Source organism: Heloderma suspectum, chromosome 4 (genome assembly GCF_057233095.1).
Source record: "Heloderma suspectum isolate Gila_16-S chromosome 4, 16-S_ref, whole genome shotgun sequence".
Taxonomy (NCBI): Eukaryota; Metazoa; Chordata; class Lepidosauria; order Squamata; family Helodermatidae; genus Heloderma; species Heloderma suspectum.
In genome coordinates, this window is record NC_139461.1 from 29,101,176 (window position 1) to 29,125,286 (window position 24,111).

General features: G+C 43.4%; 1 protein-coding gene across 5 annotated transcripts in view; it reads left to right on the forward strand.

The window, feature by feature from the left end:
• TRPS1 (transcriptional repressor GATA binding 1) overlaps positions 1–24,111 on the forward strand; it is a 326,129-nt gene that overhangs the window by 113,960 nt on the left and 188,058 nt on the right. For all 5 annotated transcript variants that reach the window (XM_084848919.1, XM_084848921.1, XM_084848917.1 and 2 more), the window contains one exon: positions 10,137–10,743. In XM_084848919.1, coding sequence (XP_084705045.1) covers positions 10,137–10,743 — 607 coding nt within the window. The remainder of the gene's footprint in view (positions 1–10,136; positions 10,744–24,111) is intronic.

A 24,111-nucleotide genomic window follows, 5' to 3' on the forward strand; every position in this document is an offset into this window, starting at 1 on the left:
TAGGATCAAGTCAAGGATAGCCAATCCTCTAGTTCCTTCCTCTACTTTCTGTAGGAGGAAGTTATCCGACACACAAGTCAGGAATTTCCTGGTGGGGCCATGTTTTGCAGAATTTGTCTCCCAACAAATATCAGGGAAATTGAAGTCCCCCATTACTACTACATCATGCTTCCTTGAAACATTGGCTATTTGCTTTTCAAAAGTTTCATCCTCGTCTTCTCCTTGATTGAATGGCTGGTAGTAGACTCCGACCACCAGGTTCCTTTTATTCTTTGCTCCATTTATTTTGATCCAGATGCTCTTGATGGGGCTACCAAGCTCATCCTCCTGTATTCCTGTGCAGAGATATGTATTTTTCACATACAGTACAACCCCGCCTCCCTTTCTGTTCCTCCTGTTCTTTTTGAACAAGTTATATCCTTCAATTGCTGTATTCTAGTCATGAGAGTCATCCCACTAATTCTCAGATATACAATAATAATCTAAAGTAGCCCCCAAGATGAGTGTTATAGAAAGGAGAAAATGCATGGTTGCATGAGACCTACGTTCTGGTTTCAAGCAATGTGAGGCATAAGCCATGAACTCAACAGAAAATAGTACCAATTTTCTACCCCTGCATCATCAGGGTCAGGATCTTGTGGCCGCTCAAGCCAACATGTGCACTTCATAGACCAGGCTTGCCCAGCCTGGTGCCCTCTAGCTGTGTTGGGCTAGAACTCTCATCTCCAGCCAGCATGGCTGGCGGTGATGGCAGCTGAGTTGGACTACAACTGGAGGGCATCAGATAGTGATAGTCATGTGACCCCAGAGAGCCAATTCATTGTCTTTGCCAGGTACATAGCTACAAAACCTGCTGCTCTCCGTGTGTGTGGGCAGATTTTGCTGAGGTAAACTGCTGTGCTCTCTGAGCTTCCAGACTCTCTTAATTGTTTTATCATTTATTTATTAAATATATATCCTGCCTCAGTAAGAAATAGTACTCAGGTTGGCCATCAATTTTATACACACACACACACACACACACACACACAGTGTGTATGTGTGTGTATAAAATTAAAACATAAAAGCAAAACAATTTAAAACACATCAATAAAAAGGAAATTTCCTTCTTGTTCTCCTGCTGTCTGCTGGCTTGTCATGACACCTACTTCATAGTAGGTATGCTTCATAGTAGGTTCCCTGCCCTACTGTGTATTTACACATAACCACGGTGTTGCCTGAGTTTTCTGTCTGGGCTACAAACTGGACCACAGCCTGCCTCCTCTGCTTCCAGATGTCACTACCTGTAGGCCCTCCAGACTGTGGGAGCTGGCCTCTGTGTGCCTTTTAAAGGTTGAATGTATTCCTTATTATGAATTTTGTGATACAGTATGTGGGGGGAAAAGGGCCAACTCCTGTAGAAATGGATACACTCATGAGCCAAATGCTGCTCTTAATGAAATCAGTAGGACCCTCCCTGGCCACTGGCTTCAGTGGGACCAGAATTCCTCATTCATTTCCAACAACTGGTGTTGTCATGACAATAACACGTTTGTTCTATGTGTTTGGTTCTGTGTACGTATTGAAGGGCTCATTTCCTCCCTCTTAATTTGGCAAGAGGAATTGGGATTACTGTATATGCGACATTCCCAACCCCCTAGTCTCAGTTTAAAGCGAATGCCCCCCCCACACACACACATATATGTACACAGTCATATGTATTTTACTGCACTGACTACATGGATTGGGAAAGCAACTGAAATTGCACTATGCCTGTGGCAAAATCGTTTGTATTCCAAATCTGTGGCTTTATTTATTGATCATTAAGTTAGCAATATTTCTTTCCCTACACAGAGATCTTTTTTGCATAGGAACGATGTTGTATGTGATGCATTCATTTCTCAACAAGCATGTCTCGGTATTGTTGAATCCCTAATACATGAGGTGTGTGTCTCCATATGCATTTTTGGAATAAGGGTTTGCAGACTTGTCCATGTTTTGGTAAAGGGCAGGGGCTACTTTTTTTAAAAAAAAAATCCACTTTACTACAAAGCCTTGCACACCGGGGTCCTGATCCTGACTGGGAAGTCTGTGTGCTACTGTAATGCTAATAAAACAGTATCATGTTAGCTCATAAAAAGTGTTCTGTTTCTATGGCATACACAGGAAATTGGCAACATATTGTTCCAATGTGGGAACATATGTTTTACATAGTTCAGTAATACAGTACTTTGCATGGTCTGCTTGAATGAAAATAGGCATGTGTGTTACTCCGAAGTATATGGGACACTTAAATCGGCTGTGCTGGAGACTACATATTAGGTAATTCCTCTGCTTTCTTAGTAGAAGGTTTCATGATTGATCCAAGTGTGCCCCCCCCTTCCCCCTTCTTCTTCTTCTGCATATCACAGGTCACTGTAATACTCTAACACACAATCTGGTCTCTCTGTTTTTCTTTAAGAAAAATCTCTTTAAAAACTTAAGGATGTCCATAAAAGAACAAATATGGTTTGTTTCTTGCAGAAAGCAAATTGCCTTTGGAGTAAACAGTTTTAGTTCGGAGGACTCTCTGTACTCTGAATTGTTTTTTGTTTGTTTGTTTTTTGTATTTAGAATGAACAAAATATTGTTGAATGGGGCAAACTTATCAGTGACCGGCACAATAATTTTTTAGACAGTTAAAACTGAATGTCTCCTTCCTGCCTGGTATTTGATGTATGTATCAAAAGTTCACAATGTCATTGCCATTGAATTTTTAAATCCAAAACCATTAGCCCCCCAATAAATTGAATCACAATAAAGAAAATGGTTTACAAGTATTATCCCCTTGAAAGAATTCCAACAAAAATAATAAATGGTGTCCAGTTTTCATGTCATGCATCTGGCTTTTGCCTATGTACATGGATGATAATAAAATTAGTGAGTTTCATATTTTGGGTAATTCTCTCAAGTTCTATACCTATTTGTTAAGCAAATAGAACTATTTTTGATATCAGTATCTGGCTATTTCCATTGCTGATGTTAACACTTTTTTTTTGCAACTGGTCTGGTAATATTTTAATTAAACAAACAAACAAAAAAATTATCCTAGCAATTCTTAAGTAGCTTCTCCTTGATTAATTCCCCAAACATTGTGAATTCCATATCTGAATGATGTTGTTTATATAAAATGTCTTTTCACTTTGCAGGAACTAACTTTGTAGCTAACATGGAACGCATTAGCTACACATGTTACATCATTAGTTTCCATCACAAGTCATCTTCATCCATGCTCAATCCCTCATTTACATCTTAATCTATATTGTTTTGTGTGTGTGAGGGTGAAGCCTTTGCTACTGATTAGCTGATCATAGTGGTGGCATGCACAGTTCAGCTGCTCGGGACAAAAACCCTGTGCAGATATTAAAACTCTATATTTGTGGAGTGGAGTGGGGGAGTCATGACCATGGTGGAAGCTCCGTTGGCTTGCCTGACTTCCATACATTAGAAGGCTCAACTGAATCAACTAGTTGGCTGGGTGTTATCTCTACATCATAAAAATAGGATATACAAACCATGCCTGTTTACCTAGGCAACCAGTGCATGGAGATTGGACAAAGGAGTGGTGCAAGACACAGACAAAAGTCCATATCTCCACTTTGAACTTCTGCACAGGGCTAAAATAGTTTTCAGATTTTGTGATGGAAAGGGAAATTGTCAGTCTGGCTGGGATGAAAACCGCACACAGGGTTTCCAGAATGTAGGAAAGCCTGAGGAGTCCAGAGGCAGAAAAGGAAAGGTGCACACATTAGCCCTCTACAGCTGTTCAGTACCCATGGGTACTGAATGTATGAAGGGGCTTCGGAGAACGTACTGACTAGTCCTGCCCCCTAGACATCAGTCTGAAATAGGGAACTGTGGAGGGAGTCCTATGCTCATACAGCTGTGTGTATGAGGGGCTCCCTTCAGACTGATGCCAATCACATGGTGGCATCTGTGGGGCAGGGCTAGCTATCATGTTCTTGGAAGCCCCTTTGTGTGTTCATTGCTGAACATTGGAAGAGTGGAGATAATGATAAGTGGAGAAGATGGCTGGAGAAAAGGGCCATGGAAACTGAGACACGAGCAAGCTAATCAGAAAGGAGGCTCTGAAGAACTTCACATAAGGGGCTCTGTGATCTGAGGAGGAGAGAAAGGCGTACTCAGGAGGTTAGTCAACAGACAGCGTAACTGAAGCTGTGTGTCAGAGTAGTGGGCCGAAAATCAGGGACCTGAGGAAACAGTTATTGCAGGCAAGATGTTGAAGAAAGGTAGAACTAATGAAAAATGAGGACTGGTTCAAAACTTTAGATAGCAGTGTTTTCATACTCTTGACTACAAGTGGGTCAGAAAGGATAGGAGCTGGGGAGGATGGGATTGCTACATTTATCATTTTTATCTCAGTAGAGGGATCCTGCCAGTTGTGGCTTCGGCTATCACTGCAGCGCCTTCTGATCCATCTCTTTCAACTTCTACATTTTAGCGAGAGGTTCCATGTCCTCTCTCCCCAAAGTACCTATTTAAATATAGTTAGGGTGCAATCCTATCCATGTTTAGATAGAAAAAGTCCTACAATTCCCAGCATTCCCTAGCCAGCATGGCTGGCTGGGGAATGCTAGGAATTGTAGGACTTTTTTCTGTCTAAACATGCACGAGATTGCACTCTTAATGACCTATTTAGTTTATCTCAAAACTTATATAGTTATCTTCTTCAAAAGAAGAAGTGACTGGCCAGGTGGGAGATCAAGAAAATAAATGAATGAATGAATGAATGAGAATGAAAGAATATTATAAAATGATATCCTTCGATCTTGTCATATTAGCTTCTTCACATCTTTGAAAGACCCTGTTGGACTCCATTTTAAACTCTTTATTATTTATTATTTAATTTATTAATCGCCCATCTGGCTGGTCACCCAGCCACTCTGGGCGATGTACAACATACAATAAAACAATAAAATTCTACAATAAAAACATTTTCTAAAATACCCTAACCCACCCCAAATGCCTGCCTGAACAACCACGTTTTTAATGCACGACGGAAGCTCATTAAAGAGGGGGCATGACGGAGTTCCCTAGGGAGGGAGTTCCACAGAGTGGGGGCCACTACAGAAAAGGCCCTCTCCCTCATCCCCACCAGTCTAGCTGTCCTGGCTGATGGGACAGAGAGAAGGCCATCCGAGGCTGATCTTGTTAAGCGGCCTGTCTTGTGCTGCTGGAGGCGCTCCTTAAGATAGGCTGGGCCGGAACCATATAGGGTTTTAAAGGTCAAAACCAACACCTTGAATTTGGCCCGGAAAACAACTGGTAACCAGTGCAACTCCTTCAGCACTGGAGTGATGTCATCTCGCCGGCGGCTGCCTTTAATCAGGCGAGCCGCTGCATTCTGTACCAGCTGCAGCTTCCGAACCGTCTTCAAGGGTAACCCCACGTAGAGCACATTACAGTAGTCTAAACGAGAGGAGACCAGGGCATGTACTACCAATGGGAGCAGATGGTCGGGAAGGAAGGAGCGCAGCCGCCATATCAGATGGAGTTGATACAGCGCTGTCCAGCTCACAGCTGACACCTGAGCCTCCATGGACAGCTGGGAGTCCAAAATGACCCCCAGGCTGCGGACCTGGTCTTTCAAGGGTAGCCGTACCCCATTCAACACCAGGTCAACATCCCCTAGCCTCCTCTTGTCTCCCACCAAAAGTACCTCGGTGTTGTCAGGGTTCAGCTTTAGCCTATTCCTCCCCATCCAGCCACTCACCGTCTCCAGACATTTGGACAGGGATTCTGCGGCCAACCTTGGTGAAGATTTGAATGAGAGCTGTGTGTCATCCGCATATTGATGACACTGCACCCCAAACCTCCTGATGATAGCCCCCAGTGGCTTCACATAGATGTTAAATAGCATCGGGGAGAGGATGGAACCCTGTGGCACCCCACAAGTGAGTGGCCACGGGTCCGAAACCTCCTCTCCCAGTGCTACCCTCTGGTACCTGCCGGATAGGAAGGACCGGAACAACCGCAATACGGTGTCTCCAATGCCCAACCCCACCAGGCGGTCCAGGAGGATACCGTGGTCAACGGTATCAAAAGCCGCTGAGAGGTCAAGGAGAACAAGGAAGGAGCATTCACCCCTATCCAGAGCCCTCCTCATATCATCTACCAAGGCAACCAAGGCCGTTTCTGTCCCATGCCCAAGTCTGAAGCCCGACTGAAATGGGTCTAGATAATCAGTTTCTTCCAAGTGTGCATTCAACTGCACCGCCACCACCTGCTCAATCACCTTGCCCCAAAATGGCAGATTTGAGACTGGGCGAAAGTTGTTCAGAACTTGAGGATCCAAGGAGGGCTTCTTTAAGAGCGGTCTTATCACTGCCTCCTTGAGGGCTGATGGCATCATTCCCTCCTCAAGGGAGGCATTCACCACCACCCTGATCCCCTCACTCAGTCTGTCTCTGCAGCCCATAATGAGCCACAATGGGCAAGGATCAAGTAAGCAGGTGGTCGGCCTTACAGATGAAAGCACCTTGTCCACTTCATCAGGAGGAAGAAGGTGGAACCGATCCCACAAGACCGGTTTGCCACAGGCTGCCTCTTGCTCACTAACTGTATCCACAGCGTGCAGAGTAACACACCTAATCTGATCAATTTTATCTGCAAAGTGCCTTGCCAAGGCCTCACAGGAGGCCTTAGAATGCTCCAGTGGTTCCGGAGCCACAGGACCGACCAGGCTTCGGACCACTTGGAACAGCCTCCTGGGACAGCACTCTGCAGACGCAATGGAGGCAGCATAATATTCCTTTTTTGCTGCCTTCACCACCATGTGATAGGCTGAAGATACAGCTCTAGCCCGTGTCTGATCATCTTTGGAGCGAGACTTCCGCCACCGGCGCTCTAGCCGTCTCACCTCCTGTTTCAGAGCTCGTAACCGTGGATTGAACCATGGTGCAGTCCGAGCCCTGTTCAGGGGGAGAGGGCGTTTCGGAGCCACCTGATCCAACGCCCCAGCGATTGCGGCATTCCAGCCACCCACCAGGGTCTCGACCGAGTGGCCGTTGGCGTGCCCCAGAGAATCCCCAAGCGTGTTCAGGAATCCATTTGGATCCATAAGACGCCTGGGGCGGACCATTTTAATGGGTCCTCCACCCCTGCGGAGGGGTTGTGGAACCGAGAAGTCCAATGTCACCAGATAGTGATCTGACCATAACAAGGGGGTGGTGGATATACCCCCGACTTCCAGATCACTCCCCGCTTCTCCAGAAACAAACACAAGGTCTAGTGCATGACCAGCTACATGGGTGGGCCCAGTTAGAATATGGTGCAGCTCCCAGGAGGCCATGGTCTCCATGAAGTCCCGAGGTGCTCCTATGAGGATGGCCTCCGAATGTACATTGAAGTCCCCCAACACCAATAAGTTAGGGGACTGTACACGCATATCAGAGACCACCTCAAGCACCTCGGCCAGGGAGTCAGTCGTGCAGCGGGGTGGACGGTACACGAGCAGAATCCCCAGACTGCCCTTCGGGCCCAACCTCCAGTACATGCACTCAGCAGCCTTGGTCTCCCGGAGAGGGGGCCTGGTGAAGACCAAGGACTCTTGGTAGATATCAGCCACTCCCCCTCCCCGATCCCCAGCCCTCGGCTGCTGTGCATACGAAAACCCAGTTGGACACATGGCTGCAAGGGTTGGAGCAGCAGCCTCGGCCAGCCAGGTCTCCGTAATACATGCCAGGTCTGCACCCCCATCCAGAATCATGTCATGGATGAGGGAGGTTTTCTGGGTAACAGACCTGGCATTGCAGAGCAGCAAACGAAGGCCAGAAGATGGGGTCACACCTCCTCCAACCATCCTTTGGCTCTGGACAGGCCCGGAGCAGGGGACAGATATTACACATCTCACCCTTGTTCCCCTTACCTGGCATGGCCTGCCCTTAGCGCTCTGCCACCGCCTGCTGCCCAGCCTCGGTATGTTCTGGCCCCCAACACTCCCCGCACTGCCTCCATCAGGTGGACACATGCCCCCTCGCTCCCTCCTATCAGGCAGGCTACCCACCCCTAAAAACGCAACAAAATCCCCCAGAAAAACAAAAATAAAAAAAAATTAAAAATCCCCTTAAAAATAATGCCAGGCCGGAGTCCACAGGGAAGGCCTGGTGGTGGTGGTGGTGGTGGCGGCGGCGGCGGCGGCGGCGGCGGCAGCAGCAGCAGCAACAGCAGGAGGCCCGGCAGCAGCAGGCACGCCTCTTCCCCAGTGGTGGTGGTGGTGGTGGTGGTGGTGGTGGTGGCCTCTCCTGCAGGCCCTGGCTCTCCCAGGCCACCTCAGCCAGCCAGTTTATGTAGCCCCTCCAGGGAGGGGCAGGTGGAGCAGCATAGCTGGCTCTGTACCTGGGGGCCTGGTCCTGCAGAGACTGGCGGTCTGCCAGGCAGAGGTCTACAGGGAAGGCCTGGTGGTGGTGGTGGTGGCAGCAGGCCCGGCAGCAGGCCCGGCAGCGGCAGCAGGCCCGGCAGCGGCAGCAGGCCCGCCTCTTCCCCGGTGGTGGTGGTGGCCTCTCCTGCAGGCCCTGGCTCTCCCCAGAGAGAAAAGAGAGAAAAACTCTTTTCATATTCTCAGGAAATGGAAGAAATGGACTGAAATTATACAGCTCTTCTTTATTTATAACAGTTTTAAATTAATGGCAAAAAAGATTTGACACTATACAATACACTCTCACTATGTATAGCTGGTTTTACACACTTGTATCTACTGTTTCCATCTTCCTGTTTATCAGAAAGTTTGTCAAACACCTAAAATTTAGATGGGGTACTGCAGGATCTTTTATTTACTACTTGTAATAGTGAGGCCCAAGTCTTATTCCCTCACTCACTCCTCATTTCTTCCTCTCTGTGTCTCCGTCCTGATCCTTGAAGTGTCATGAGCTCTATTCATCCCATCCAGGGACAGAAAAAATATTTCAAAACTTTTTGATTTCCATAAAGGCAGCAAGTAAACAAATTGTGCACGTAGAAGAGAGTATGCAAACTAAATAGCTCAAAGTGTGTTTAATAATATTAATAATTGTATTTCAGTTACAAATCTGAATTCTTATGGAGCAGAATTTTCTTCAGCTCATAATAGCCAATATCTTGTGTATATGAGGTGTGTAATAGGGTTTCAGTCTGTGATGGATGGTGTTACACTCCCCCTGAAGACACAGGCTCACTCCTGGATTCATCCTTGAACTAGATGCCCAGGTTTTGGCGGTGGCCAGGAGTGCATTTGTTCAGCTGAAGCTAGTGCGCTAACTGTACCCATTCCTAGAGATGTCTAGGACTACTGTAATGTGCTTTCCATGGGGCTGCCTTCGAAAACTGTTTAGGAACTTCAGCTGGTCCAGAACGTTGTGGCCAGACCACTGACTGAGGCCAGTTACAGGGAGCAGATGACTCCCTTTCTACAACCCCTTCACTGGCTATTGGTCTGCTGTCCTTCCAATAGCAGGCAAAGACCTTTTTATTCAAGCAGGCCAACTGTCTGGTCGGTTAGATGCTGTTTTTATTCTTTTATTTTTATGTTTTTAATTATGTTTTAATGCATTTGTTTATTTTTTTTTAATCAAGTGTAATTTCTGATTGTAAGCTGCCTTGAGTGCCTTTTTTTCTTGGTAGAAAGGCGGGGTACAAATCAAATAAATAAATACATTTAAAGCTAATCTCATAATTTTACTTAGGGCATTGCTCTTCATGACACATCAACAGCACCAGTACCAGCTTTTGAGTGGAGGAGAAAAGGAGAAGGAAGGAATATGGTGCAGTATCCCAGGGAAATCACTGTTGCAGCATAATTTATGTTAGTGGTTGCATTCCGTTGGATACTGCCCATGAAGTATAGAAAGAGAGAGAAGGACAGAGAAAGGGAAAGAAAAGAGAAAACAAGTGAAAGACAGACCTAGAACATAATCATGGTAGACATAAGGTAAATAATGATAAGTGTGTATCATGTTTGAAGTTGGAGTTAAAGGTGGATCCTGGTTTTGGAAGGGTTGAAGCCCCCTGGATGTGGAATATTCATTTCCATTCCTTTTTGTAATCTTTTGGAAAATAAAAGGAGTTGGAACTAGCTGGCTGAAGTTATTATAATATTTTTCCCTGTTTCCTTTCTCTGTCAGGAGAGTCCATAACTGTTACAAATGCCGTCAGTGCAGCTTTACAGCTGTTGATACCCAATCCTTACTGGAGCACTTCAACAGTGTACACTGTCAAGAGATGGACATCACCACAGCCAATGGGGAAGATAGCCATGGGGTGGCTGCTGTTCTCAAGGAAGAGCCCAAAATTGATCTGAAAGTCTATAGCCTGATCAATGCAGACCCCAAAATGGGGGAGCCCATCTCTGAAAGTATCGTGAAGAGGGAAAAGCTGGATGAGAAGGAAGTATTGAAGGAGAAATGTTGGCCTGATGGGTCCAGTGATGATCTTCGCGGCACACATTGGAGAGGAGTGGACATTTTGAGAGGGAGTCCATCATATACCCAAACAAGCTTGGGCCTTCTGACCACAGTGTCCGTTGGCCAAGAGCAGCCAAAGCCTTTAAGGGATAGTCCAAATGTAGAAGCTGCCCATCTTGCACGGCCTGTTTATGGCTTGCCTGTCGAGACTAAGGGGATCCTGCTGGGGGTGCCCCAAGGAAGCGGAGAGAAACCTGGACCACTCCCTCAGCCATATCCTGGATCTGGTGATAACAAATCAAAGGATGAATCTCAGTCCCTCTTACGGGTAGGAATTCTATTTTTATTTTTTATTATTTTGGTGCATATCTACAGTTCACTTCATTAAACCAGATTCTCAGTAATCGAATGCACATTACTGATGTCAGTGCCTTCAACCTTTCAGACTTACATAAGTCAATTGTCACGTAATCGTTTCAGAGCATTTGTATAAAGCTACACATGCTAGTTGTGGTAGTAAGTGATCTTTGTTTGCCTTTGCTATTAAATTTGGTTGTACTGAGTTAATCATTCCTGCTGATTTTGCAAGATGATGTTACATTTGGAAAAGAAAAGCACAGAACCCCAGAAGGCTGCACATCTGTTACAGTAAAGCGTCTAATCACCTCCTAAATTTTAAGGTGGTTTGACAGTACATGGTTAAGCAAGCCATCGCTGGATCAAATAGCTGAAAATATGAAACCTGAATCAAATAATAATAAAAAGTAGGACTGGGGAGATATATATATATATATATGCATGCACAATGTAATTAAATATAACATTTGGCGCTTATTTAGCTGTGTTGGAAACTGAAAGAACTGAGGAGGCAAAAACTTCAGTACCTCTTTACTGCATGGCTTCTTTGTTGTATCCTCAGAAAAACATACCTTTTACAGGCCTACCTTAAAAACAGCAACAACACTATACTATAGGCCCTCATTCACTTAATTTACTGTGTGCTGTAAAGCACTACCTCCCCGCCATTGTTGTGTGGAAGAAAAACTTATAAATAGCTGTATATTGAAGCTTTGCAATGTCGGCATTACAGCATTCTGTTTTGGATCTGAACTGTTAAACCTTTCTTTCCATGGTATGCTTACTACTCTGAGTTCAGCAGTAACTCACAGATTTAAGAGGTAAATTCCTAGGCCTTTTTTGAGCTACTTGTACCACAGCTTATCAACAGAATCGTGGACTATACTGGTGTTGATTTCCCGCTTATGGCCACCCATGTGGATTTTGCTGTTGAAAAAATATATTAGCAAAAAGACTGTAGGTATTACAAACTTCTCTCACAATGAATCCAGTCTGGGGGAGACCAAGGACTGATTTCACAATACAAGAATCCAGCAAACGTTTGTCAAGGGGGTGCTTGGGCATTGAATGTGTAGTTCAATTTGCTCCAGTAACATTTGGAATGGCTCTAATTGCCACTTACCTGTTGAGCTTGCCCTAAGTAGATGTCAGGGATGAGTCCAAGCCCCTTGAGATGTCTGACAGCTCCAATTCTGAATCAGAGTTGGAACAGCAGCTAGATCAGACCCTGGGGGAAGAACTTTCCCTAGAGTCCCAAGGTGCTGGGAGAGGTTCCTCTGAAGGCCTTGACAAACAGATGGCCCAGGCTGAGTCGTTGCCTCCTCCCTCCACTGTAATAACTCAAGTTTCTGAGGAGAAGGAGGAAGAGGGCTGTGACTTGAGAGATGCTAGGGCACGTTGCAAAGCAAAGTGGGGAAAGTTAGGGATGGGGCTCCCCCAGGATAGCCACTCTTAGAAGCTGACATAGGAGGGAGCAGCCCTAAGGGAGGGGATTCACTGTGAGGCAAGTTTGGCTGTGAGGTTCACAAGCAAACTGTCAGCAACTTCACTACCCTCCAGTTAGTCTCCTCTGATTAGAGATCGCAGATTAGTTGTTTAGGGCCTGAGGCAGTCTGAGAGCCTCCTTGAATTTGGAGAAAGACTAGTCTCTAGCAAATAAAGGCGTATTAACCTGAAGCTTTGTCTCTTTGTGGTGTTGATTGCGAAGGGGAAGAACAATCCAATTCCTGACGGTATACAGAAAGTTCACCTCACAAAATTCAAACCAGGCATATCTTAGTTTGGTATACTCAGGCAGAGATTAGAGATATATTAAAAAATAGCTTTCGATCTGCATGTAAGCAAGGATTTGGGAAAGTTTGCTGAGAACGGCAGCTAGCATGGTCTTCTCTCTCTCTCTCTCTCTCTCTCTCTCTCTCTCTCTCAGAGGAAAATAACAGAATTATTGTGAGAGCAGCCAGTCTTGCTATTAAAATCAAAATACACAGGATAAACTGTGCTGTGCCAGTTATACAGTATATTTGATTAATTTGCACCACTGCAGTATTAGGGTGATATTGTAGCTTTCTGAATATTTTTGACATGGACTGGAGTGGTAAAGGGGTTGGAGGGAAAAAGGAGGCATCAATTGAGGTGGGAGGTAAGAGGCAAGAGGAACCAGGAGATATTTGTTTGTTTGTTTGTTTATTTATTTAAATAAGAGTTGTGCATAGATGAAAGACCATGTCACATTCTCACTGTCATATTTTGGGATTAAGCTGAGGGAATATGGTTGTGGCTGCTGAAATTTCTTCAGCTAGCAAATTTCCACATGTTATAAAATAAATAAATACAAGTATGAATGAAACGAATGAGAGTATTAAATGTGGAGTTTGGAATCTGCAAAAAAAACAAAACACACCTATCCCATCCAAGCATTTCTAGTAAAGAGGTAACTCTGGTTTTTTGCCGTTCAAAAAGTTCTCAAGCTTTTTGAGAGTTTCAGATAAGCAAATCTATCCTTTTACATTTTGTTTGCTTGTCGAACCTACCCAAGACACACTGATATTGTATTTGTTTGTGCATTTTACTTTTACATTTATAAAGATGGGCAAAGCAGAAACATATGAGTGTTTCGGCGGGTCCCGTAAATGTGCCAAAGAAAGTCAGAGCAGATCAGTGGCAAAATCGGAACCAGGCCCTTTATTTTATTAGCTTCTTTGGGGAGTTCTGCATAACCTGACTGCACTGTTCCAAACACTGCTGTCTAGCATTTAAATGTGCACATGTGTCTTTATGTGCAGACGCACAAGTGTGCATTACAGTTGGCGTATGGCATTTTTATTTCTGGAGTTGAGTTATATGTTTCGGCAGGATGGACACTTTGGAACAACGTTCCTCTTAAATTGGGGAAATCAGTAGAGAGTGAGCTCAGGAAGGCATTTCCACCTTCTTTTCCAACCATAGGAAAATTGTGCCACTGAATGTAGGAAAAATAAACAAACATGATGTATACATTTAAGTTATTCGATTTATCGGCATACATAGTGCCAACAGGGTTTTGCCATTTCTTGGGGTGGAAGAATTCCTCATGCAGGAGGCTTATGTCTGTTTTTTGTGGGGCAATCAACATAGAACAGGGGTCCCCAAACTTTTTGGGCCCATGGGCACATTTGGGAATAGATTGTGGAGTCAAAGGCCTGCACAAAGTTGTGACCAACCACAAGCTTTATAAACTTGTTGTTTCTGCTGCTTATTTTGGACTACAACAACAGCGGGGATTTCAGGCACAACTGATGTGGTGTGGGCTGCATTCAGTTTGGTTGGTGTACTTGTTCTTTTTTAAAAGAAAAATAATGAAGGTGTAACTGGCACTAGAAATACGATGAAGCTAGCTTCATCGGATGGAATGTTGAAGACGTCTTGCTGCCTTTGGTCCCTTCCTTGGCTGAGCTGAGTCTGTGAGTAGTGGCTAACCAAAGTTTGCAAAGTTCCTATTTGAATGCAAAAGACATTGCAAGTTTAACACATAGAACCCAACATTTGTAGTAAACCCATTTCTTTACTCAGTCAGCAACAGGATTTACTACAAATGTTTGGCTTCTATGTGTTAAACTTGCAATATCTTTTGCATTCAAATAGGAACTTTGCAAACTTTGGTTCCCACATTACATGGTACACACACACACACGCACACACACACACATGGCTTCCTTATATTGAGCCAGATCATTGGTCAATCTAGTCCAGTATTGTTTCCTGTGACTGGCTGTGGTTTTGTAAGGTCTCCGAGTATTTCCAGCCCTGCTATTTAAAATCCTTCTCATTGGAGTTATCTGGGGCTGTATCTATAGAATCCCAAGTTTGACAGCCTCAGTCTTTTGAGAAGAAATTAAAAATGAACAGAAGTAGCAACTTTTTTTCCAGCAGTTGTGAAGCTGAATGCTGAGGTTCTGATTCCAAATTCTATTGTTGAAATGATGATGGGTTTATCTCATACATTTGAAGGTGGGTGACAAGGCCCAGTCCAGACATAATGCCTAACCATAGTTAGTGCTATCGTATGTTGCTTTTAATTGGTTAAGATGCCAATTGCTTGTGGTTTAACTTGCTACCCCTGGAAAATTGGTCGTAGGGGGATACCAGCCAGACCACCTTGACAACTTGCAAGCAAGGCAGAAATGGGCAGAAAATGGCCTTAAGCATAGTTTAAGCTTAACTATAGTTAATGCAAACCATAATTAGCAAATGTATTCAAACTACGGTTTTATATCTTGGTTTGTGACTAATCCTTATTCTAGGGCTTTGGTATTGAGAAATAATAGTTAAACATGACTAAGGAATGCAAACCATAGTTAAGTATTACGTCTGTGTAGAGCCTTATTTTTGACATCTTCAAGTTATGTGGAAGGCCAGTGTTTACTATAAAGTTGTTACAGAATTTTGAGTAGAATTAATTCAATTTAAGTAACATTTTTCCACCCACCATTTTCCGAGGATAACTTCACACTTTACAGGAGGAGGCTATTGATATGCAAAAATGTCCTTTTGAGTGGTGGGGGAAAGCTTCGGCTGTTGCTATATAGTACAAACTAAGTGAAGCAACATTATTCTCAGCTTTGGGAACTCTCATTTTCTGGGCAAACATATTTGCTAAATTTGATTTCAAATGAAGTACATTTCCTGGTTAATTATATTGAGCCTCTGTATCACGCTTTCCCTAAGTTCTCAAAGCATTTAAACACATAGCTGCAAGGTAGGCTGGCTTTATTATTCCCATATTACAGATGTTGGAGGAAGGGCTGAGATTGAGTGATGGTGGCTTGCCTAAGGCCACCCGATGAGGTGAAAATTGAATCCGGGACTCCCTAGCTCATTCTCTAAACCAATAGATGATACAAACTGTTTCTCTGCCCAGTTCTTAGTTACCTTTGGCTGTTGGGGTGCAACGTTTTCTGCATACTGGCACTGAAGAAGAGATATAGGAGCTTTGGGGTTTCATATTCTGCCCTTTATAGCTTAGGGCAATGGGAAGTGCTTAAAAAAAGAATTCCAGCCGTTATGGAAAATGTCAATCTTCTGATGTATTTTTGGAAGTGGACACACACAACTCTGTGTATGAGAGCGAGCATGTGTGCCTGTTCTTCATCGTACAAGCTATATGTAACCACACGACCAGAAATCCATAGACTAGCAAAACCTAATGCCCCTTTTGGCTTAATGTGCAGAAACAGATTAAATATAAATGTAGCATGCATATATTGAATGTATAGTGGAATATTTTCATTCCTTACATCTAGATTCTCTGCTTAAATTTACCAGTAGCATTGTACTTGGTGATGTATAATTTTCACTAAGATAGTTTGTTGTTGTTCAGTCGTTAAGTCTTCATGACCCCATGGACCATAGCACGCCAGGCCTTCCTGTCCTCCGCTCTCTCCCGGAGTGTGCTCAAGTTCATCTAAGATAGTTTAGTCCTTATTAAAAATAGGGAGCATGCACCCTGTTATATTTAAAGAGATGTTTGTTCATTCATTCACTGACATCGAAGGGAATTCTTTCTTTTAACTTCTCTGCACTATAACTTTGATAGTCTCCCATTTTTCATATGAACACCAGCCTACTTGTTCTAGTAAAGAGAACAGCGTAGAGGTTTTCTGCTAACATCTAGATCTCAATGTGATGAAAGTTAGTTCTGATTAAGCTCCATTGATTTCAGTAGGAAAACTGAATCATAATGAACTTGTGCCACTGATTTCAATGGGATAAGAGTGTGATTTTGTTTAGTTGTTCTGGAAGTCCCATTGATTTCAGTAGGGAAATGTAAGAATGTGAGTGAATCTTTGATTGAAATTGGTAGAACTTAGGCTGCAATCCGATACACATTTACATGGGAGTAAGCCCCATTAAACACAATAGGACGTCTGAGTAAACGTGCATGGGATTGCACTGTTAGAAGTGTTTTGATTTTGTCTGGTTGTGGCTATTACAGCTAACGCTCGATGATGCTCTTTATTAATTTAGATGATGTCATAGGAATTCATTGTTCCAAAAATATTAGCTGTGTGTATGCACATACACCATTAACATTATGTTTAAATATATATTAATGTTTTCATATGTAGGTGTGTGTATATAGGAATGAGCTGGCCAAAGTTAATTCCTTTTAAATTCCTCTGATTTCAAAGGGGAAATTTTAAGCTAACTTTCCCCTTGATACCAAAAGAATTGAGAAGTGCTTTACTACCTGGAACACACACTAATTTTATGTATATTCTTTATATATTAGCTTTTGGTTTTTCAGAAAGGTTTTGCACAATATATCCCAGGCCTCGATGCCCTTAGAAACATAGCTGTTGAAAGAAGGAACATCTGAAATAGTTTCTCTTTAGCTGCATTTCATTTTTCCCTCATTTCCTTTCACTCTGTTCGGGATCTTTCAGGAAGTATTTATAGTCAAGGCTATTCCTTGCCATACGGGTTCCCTAATTAACTGAGGGAAACTCAGCGGGTGCCGCGTCTTACTAATGCACATAGCTATGTTGGGTCAAAGCACTGTCGAACTCTTTCGGCTTTGTTAGAAGCACCTGTTTCCACAATTCAGCATTTGGGGATGTGGGGAGGTTAATTTCTAAGTATAAACTACATCCTGGAAAACCTAAAATAATCATCCAACGAGGAAAGTGTTAAAGCAACTGATTGGAAACATTTGTTGCCAATGCATGAGGTCCCTGAACTTTAAAAATAAAAGGGGACAACGTTGCTTTTGAATCGCAGAGACTTGAAAATTCTACTACGTTTTAAAGTCGTTTAGAAATAAATGTTTTCTTAGCTGTGTTTAGTAACTACTGGAATGAATTTGCGTGCGAGTGGATGTTTCACATCGTTCCTTGCAAGTGAGCAATCAAACATCGGCAGAAAGTTACATTTGAAATGTTAAACCAGCCCAGCTAAGTGGATGTCAGTGGACTGTGTGGACCGAGTTTAAGCATTGTCGGTTAGGGAGGGACAGTCACTAAACAGCCTCACCCCCTGGATACTTACTTAATCACAGCTAGGTATGTTTGGGAAGAAATGTGTAAAAATGTATTAGGTGGCAAAATCATTATTTGGGTGTGGTGATATAATAATATAGTACATGGAAGTTACATCAAAAACCTCAAGGAAAAGGTGAATCAGTTTGTAGAACAAAGACATTTGAACCCTTCTAGCTTTTATTTTTTTGTGAGCAATAGCGTATGTCAAAGTTGCTAGGATTTGGAACAAAACAATGCAAGTGGAGAACGTCAGTTTGAATCCTTATTCAAAATGAGCAACATAATTTGAGCTGTTGTAGAGCCAATCCAAAAACATTTTAAAAACACACACACAAGAATATTCCATAAGAAAATGTGGCTGGGGAAGATCTATTACATTTGTATCTGTGTTAATTCTTATGGGTTATGTTGCAAAACTACAGCATGTTACCTTTCCTGATTCAGCCACCACCAAATAAATGGAAGAAACCAACATTGGTTTATCATTTTGAGTGTGTGTTGGAATTACAGAGCAAGAAGAAAGCTATGAGCCTTGCAACACGCCCCTTTTGCACGGGGAAATCACAACGTTCTCGCAAAGACTCCCTGGCCCCCAAGCATGGAACAGGGGCACATAAGGAGCACCACATCAAGGTACCTCCAGCGGCCAGAAGCAGACACCACATCCTACAGCAAGAGGCACACATATTATTTGTTAGGTTCACATTACATGAGCATAAGCACTTAAGGTAGCACTCTGAATGTGTACTTTCTTGTGAGGATCTTTTCTCTCCTCCACTATCCACAGACAAATTTCAAAAAATCAAAAACCCAGCTCCCCTTGTTGTTTGATACTTTGAAGCAGGGCATTAGGATTGTCTTTTGATTTCACCAACTTTGCTCACATACTGCGTAGGAGTAGAGCAACCCTTGACCCATTTTCACTTCTGGGTTAAAAAAAAAAAGCTTTAGTGATGGTTTAAGCCTGCCTTCCCCAACTCAGCATGCTGCAGATGTGATGGCCTGCAAGTCCCATTTTCCCCAGCCAACACAGACAGCCATGCTAATTGGGGATGATGGGACTTGTGGTTCAGTCACATCTGCAAGGTGCCAGGTTGGGGGAGTGTGATTTAAACCATGCTGCTGAGTTGCACTGTTTCCCTTTGGCATTTGCTCTGGACCTGAAGCATGCACTGTAGCTTAAAAATCTTAAAACATGGTTTCTGATGAGTGCGAGAGAGAGAATATCAGAACGTTTAAGCTGATTTATTATGAATGGAATGGAGACACAAACTTGGTCAAAATAGATTTTTGCTTCATGTGTTGTTTTGAGAGCCTGCAATCTGGGATGAGAAAATGCTATTTTTTATTTTTTCAAATTTGGAACAGTCATGTGTTCAAATGGGAAGTTTGGCTACGTCAAACTAATTTTAGTTAGGTGGGGTGCAAATCTCTGATGTTGCTGTTCCTGCAAATAGCTTCTGATCACAGCTGTTTTGGTGCAAAGAGAGAGGATCAACCGTGACTCATTTGCGCTATATTTGCAGGGAGTTGGGAAACTAAAATTCAGCCCTACAGACAAGGAAAGAAAAAATAAAGTTGCATCTTTAGAATTGTGTTTTTGAATTTGCTATTGGTGTGGGAGACGTGGAGAGTTGCTTGCCAGTGTAGTGTTCCCACTGCCCCTTTCAATTCCCACAAGAAATTTGTCTGACAGTGTGGGCTCTGCTTTATGCCATAATAGGTGCTGGATATTTTGCTGCTGCTGCTGTTCTTATAAGAAATAATTGAACAATTTTGCAAGAAATCAAGTTTTTTTTCAGTTGAACTATCTCTGGATTTTTGTGAGGCACTTGTATCTCTTTATGTTGTGGTGGATCTCTGAGCTTGCTCTGAAATTACAGCAAATCACATGCAAACCTCTTCAGACTTAATAATAATAACAATAATAAAAAAACCACCTTCGTTGCAGCTTGGGCACTTCAAAGCTATCATCTCTCCCGTCTGTACATGACTAAAAGGCTTTAAGGCAGATAGTACAAGGGGGGGGGGGGTAGGATGCTGAAATCAAAGACAGGCTTAATATGCAACTATTATAGCTTGTACAAGACATTTGAAGAATAATATCTCTAAATATTTATAGGTTTTTCTTCTGATGCGTGCATGTTAGCAGCTGCCTTTTATATTTGTGGTATAAGGTTCTTGAAATGCAGTGCGGAAAGGAAGAAATAAGGAGAAGGTTACCTTTCTATATACTGTTTGTGCATTTTTGCCATGCAGTGATGGTTGCCTCGTACCATGTCAGAACATTAGTCCTTCTAGCTCAGTCCGATCTACTCCAGCCTTCCCCAAACTGTTGCCCTCCAGATGTTTTGGACTTCAACTTCCCTCAGCACCAGCCAGGATGGTAAATGATTATGAATGGTGGGAGTTAAACCTAGATCTCACCAGTTCAGGTCTCCCATTCAATCACCATACTGCACTGACCAGGTTCACATGATCACCGCAGCCCACCATGGCTTATTTAAGCCACGCTGGGTTGTGGTATGTGCTGGTGGTCATTTTGATTATTAAACCCCCCATGTGTGTGTGGGGGGTGGAGGGTTGCTATGGTTTGCCATGTCATCTGAACCTGGGTGACAGGGGTTGTTGGAGGGGGAAGCAACCCTCCAATAATCCATGGTCTGTTGTAGGGTTACTGGAAGGTTGTTTCCCCCTTCAACAACCCCTGCCATGTTGGTATGGACAACACAGCAAACCATGGCAACAATTTTGAATATTCAAAATGGCTGCTGGCGTGTACTGCAAATAAGCCATGGTGAGCTGTGGTGATCATGCAAGATGGCCCAGTATCTCAGGGGACCTTAAAATTGAGTAAAACTATGGATTGGGCAGAGAGAATGGATGCGTTCACACAAAACACTAAGCTAGAATTGCTGAGAATTCTGAGTTATCAGTAATAAGCAGCATGCTAGTGTGTGCTGTCTGCTCCCTCTTGACTCCTTGAAGTAGGAGTGGCTAAAGTAACCAGAAACATACCGGTTTGGAAAAGCTTAACATCCGAACCTGGATTCTTGGTTTCTCTGTCCTTGAACAAGCCAGAGTTTAAAGCTGGCTCATGGATCCAGACTTGTTAAAGGAACAACAAGTCAGGATCTGTGTTCAAATGTAATGCAAAGTTTTTCTGCCCTTGTAAGTTTCTGGTTCCTTGAGCTGCTCCTGCTTGCAGGAAGAACCAAGCAGGAATGACTGGGCAATGTGAAACAGTAAAATGCTTCTTACCAACAAGACAGAATTCTTAGCCATTTTGGTTTAGCTTAATGTGCTAATGCGGCCTCTTAGATTGAGAGAGAGAGAGAGAGAGAGAGAGAGAGAGAATGCATATCAGTTTGCATATCAGTTTGTAGCCCTTTTATTGGCCTGCCTTAACAAGTCTGTTGTAGGGTTTGCAAAAAGATACTGACCCAGTTTGCAGAATTGCAAGGTGATTAATAAGCTACTTTGCCTTGTTGACCTCCCTGGGTTTGCTGGTTGCCTGCTGGCCAGATTTACATAATTACCCTCGCCAGTGCAGCTTGTTGGGATGTCCAAACCTGGCGAGGGTGGGTGGTTAATACTTTGTACACTTAGAAGTTTGAGGTTTCTGGTTCCTGTAAGCAACTTGACATTTGCCGTATGTGTGTGTGTGTGGGGGGGGGGGGGTCCTGAATGTTGTACTATTGTATATAAAGAAAGTGCTTTATAAATGCTAAGTGTTTTATGCTGATGATGCAGTGGGAGAAAATGGGTACCATAAAAATCCCTCATGCCAGCCTCTAGGCTACTCTGGTGGCTACTGATCCTTCGCCAAATAATCCTCCAGAACTCATCTCACCGTAAGGTATTACTTGACAAAGCACCTGTAGCATTCCCAGTTTATGTACTAAGATTTAAGCCAGCTTAATCCCTTTAAATTCACTTGTACTAAATTAACTGAAACGAAGCACTTCAGGTTCATGGGGGTGTAGATTGGGCCAAAGGTGTCTTTCACTGGTCCACTGGCACTGATATGAGTATAGATCCCCCCTCCCTCCCCAGTGATTTTAAATGCTTTTGCTTAAAAAGCTTATATAAACCCCTTGTACACTCTGGGCTACACATCTGGAGCTTAATGCAAATGTTGAATATAATGGCTGAGGCTTCTGGTTCTTGTAAGCAAGTTGGCATTTGCTCCATTATGCGCGCACGCGCGTATGTGTGTGTGTGTGTGTTTGTCCTGAATTTTGTACTACCGTGTTGATTAGTTGCAAAGAACCAAAATGGAAAAGGCAGTATTCTTAATTTAAACCCCCATCCACCCACTTTTTCATCAGATGTTAGTCAAATGTTTTATAGACTCAATGGTAATAATTTTAAAAGCAAAAGAGCATGTTGCAAGCCTACTGATTTTTCCATAATGGAAAATTACATTAGGCTTCACAGAAGTTTTAAATCTGTGCTGATTTTCTTTTGAAATACTTTGATGCCCTAGAGGACTATAAACTTCATCATTCCTTAATCAAGTTGGCCTGTCCGGAATGGAGAAGGGTAGGGGGTCTCCAAAATGGCTGTGCATGGCAACTTTTAGATGTGCGTGTTTGTCTTTGTGAGGGGTGAAGACAAATTTGGAAACATAGCAGTTGCCGTGATCTCTTCTTCTTCTTTAAATAAATACACGACCTTCCCCTAAGTTCCGGGAATATGGTGGGATACAATGACAGAAAGGAGCCTGCACAAAGCGTAAGGCTCACATGCTTCTTCTTCTCCTCCCTTCTTCTTCTGTGACTGGAAAAACGAATAAGTCAGAATAAGCAAGCCAACAAAACAACCCAGGGTTGCAATTGACTAGAGTTTATTTTAAGCTACACTTCCTGGTTCACAGGTAAGGACAAGCCAGGAAGATGTTAAAATGAAATGTAATCCTGGTTTATTCCTGGTTTCATGGGAAGGCGAGAGGGGAGGGGAGGGGGGAGCGTGCAAGACCAGGGCTTTGCACAGTTTCCTTTCTGCTTGTGCACAAAGCACTAAACCGCATGTGTTTTAGTGCATGTAGCACTAAATCAGTTTCACCGTTCTTTGGAACTTGGCCATCTGTAAGTGTGCTAAAGTAAATTTGGGGACGTTTGTGTGTGAAACACCTTGGAATTGTTTCTTCATGTGGTCAGATATTGCCCTGAGACCCAGTCCTTTGAATCTGGATTGTGGAAGCCCATAGGGGAAGCAGATAATTGCTGAATGGATAAGGACAACTAGAGGGTTCCTGCAAGTTGCATTATGGTGGGAAGGAGGCAAAAATAACTTCTGATCTCAAGCATAAATCAATAATATCTTAAAATATAATTGTGATTTTTTATGCCTTGTTGTTGTTGTTCAGTCGTTAAGTCGTGTCCGACTCTTCATGACCCCATGGACCATAGCACGCCAGGCTTTCCTGTCCTCCACTCTCTCCCGGAGTGTGCTCAAGTTCATATGCATTGCATCGGTGATGCTATCTAGCCATCTCATCCTCTGCCGTCCCCTTCTCCTTTTGCCTTCATCTTTCCCAGCATCAGGGTCTTTTCCGGTGACTTTTCTCTTCGCATTAGGTGGCCAAAATATTTGAGCTTCAGCTTCAGTATCTGTCCTTCCAATGAGCACTCAGGGTTGATTTCCTTTAGGATGGACTGATTTGACCTCCTTGCAGTCCAGGGGACTCGTAAGAGTCTTCTCCAGCACCACAGTTCGAAAGCATCAATTCTTCGGCGCTCAGCCTTCCTTATAGTCCAGCTCTCACAGCCATACGTTACTACTGGGAAAACCATAGCTTTGATTATACGAACCTTTGTCGGCAAGGTGACGTCTCTGCTTCTTACTATGCTGTCTAGGTTTGCCATAGCTTTCCTCCCAAGGAGCAAGCGTCTTTTAATTTCATGGCTACAGTCACCGTCTGCAGTGATCTTGAAGCCCAAGAAAATAAAATCTGTCACTGCTTCCATTTCTTCCCCTTCTATATGCCAGGAAGTGATGGGGCCAGATGCCATGATCTTCGTTTTTTTAATGTTGAGTTTCAAACCAGCTTTTGCACTCTCCACTTTCACCCTCAACAAGAGGCTCTTGAGATCCTCTTCGCTTTCTGCCTTTAGGGTGGTATCGTCTGCGTATCTGAGGTTGTTGATAATTCTCCCGGCAATCTTAATTCTGACCTGTGATTCATCCAACCCAGCATTTCTCGTGATGTACTCTGCATATAAATTAAATAAGCAGGGCGACAATATACAGCCTTGTCATACTCCTTTCTCCATTTGGAACCAATCGGTTGTTCCATGTCCGGTTCTTACTGTTGTTTC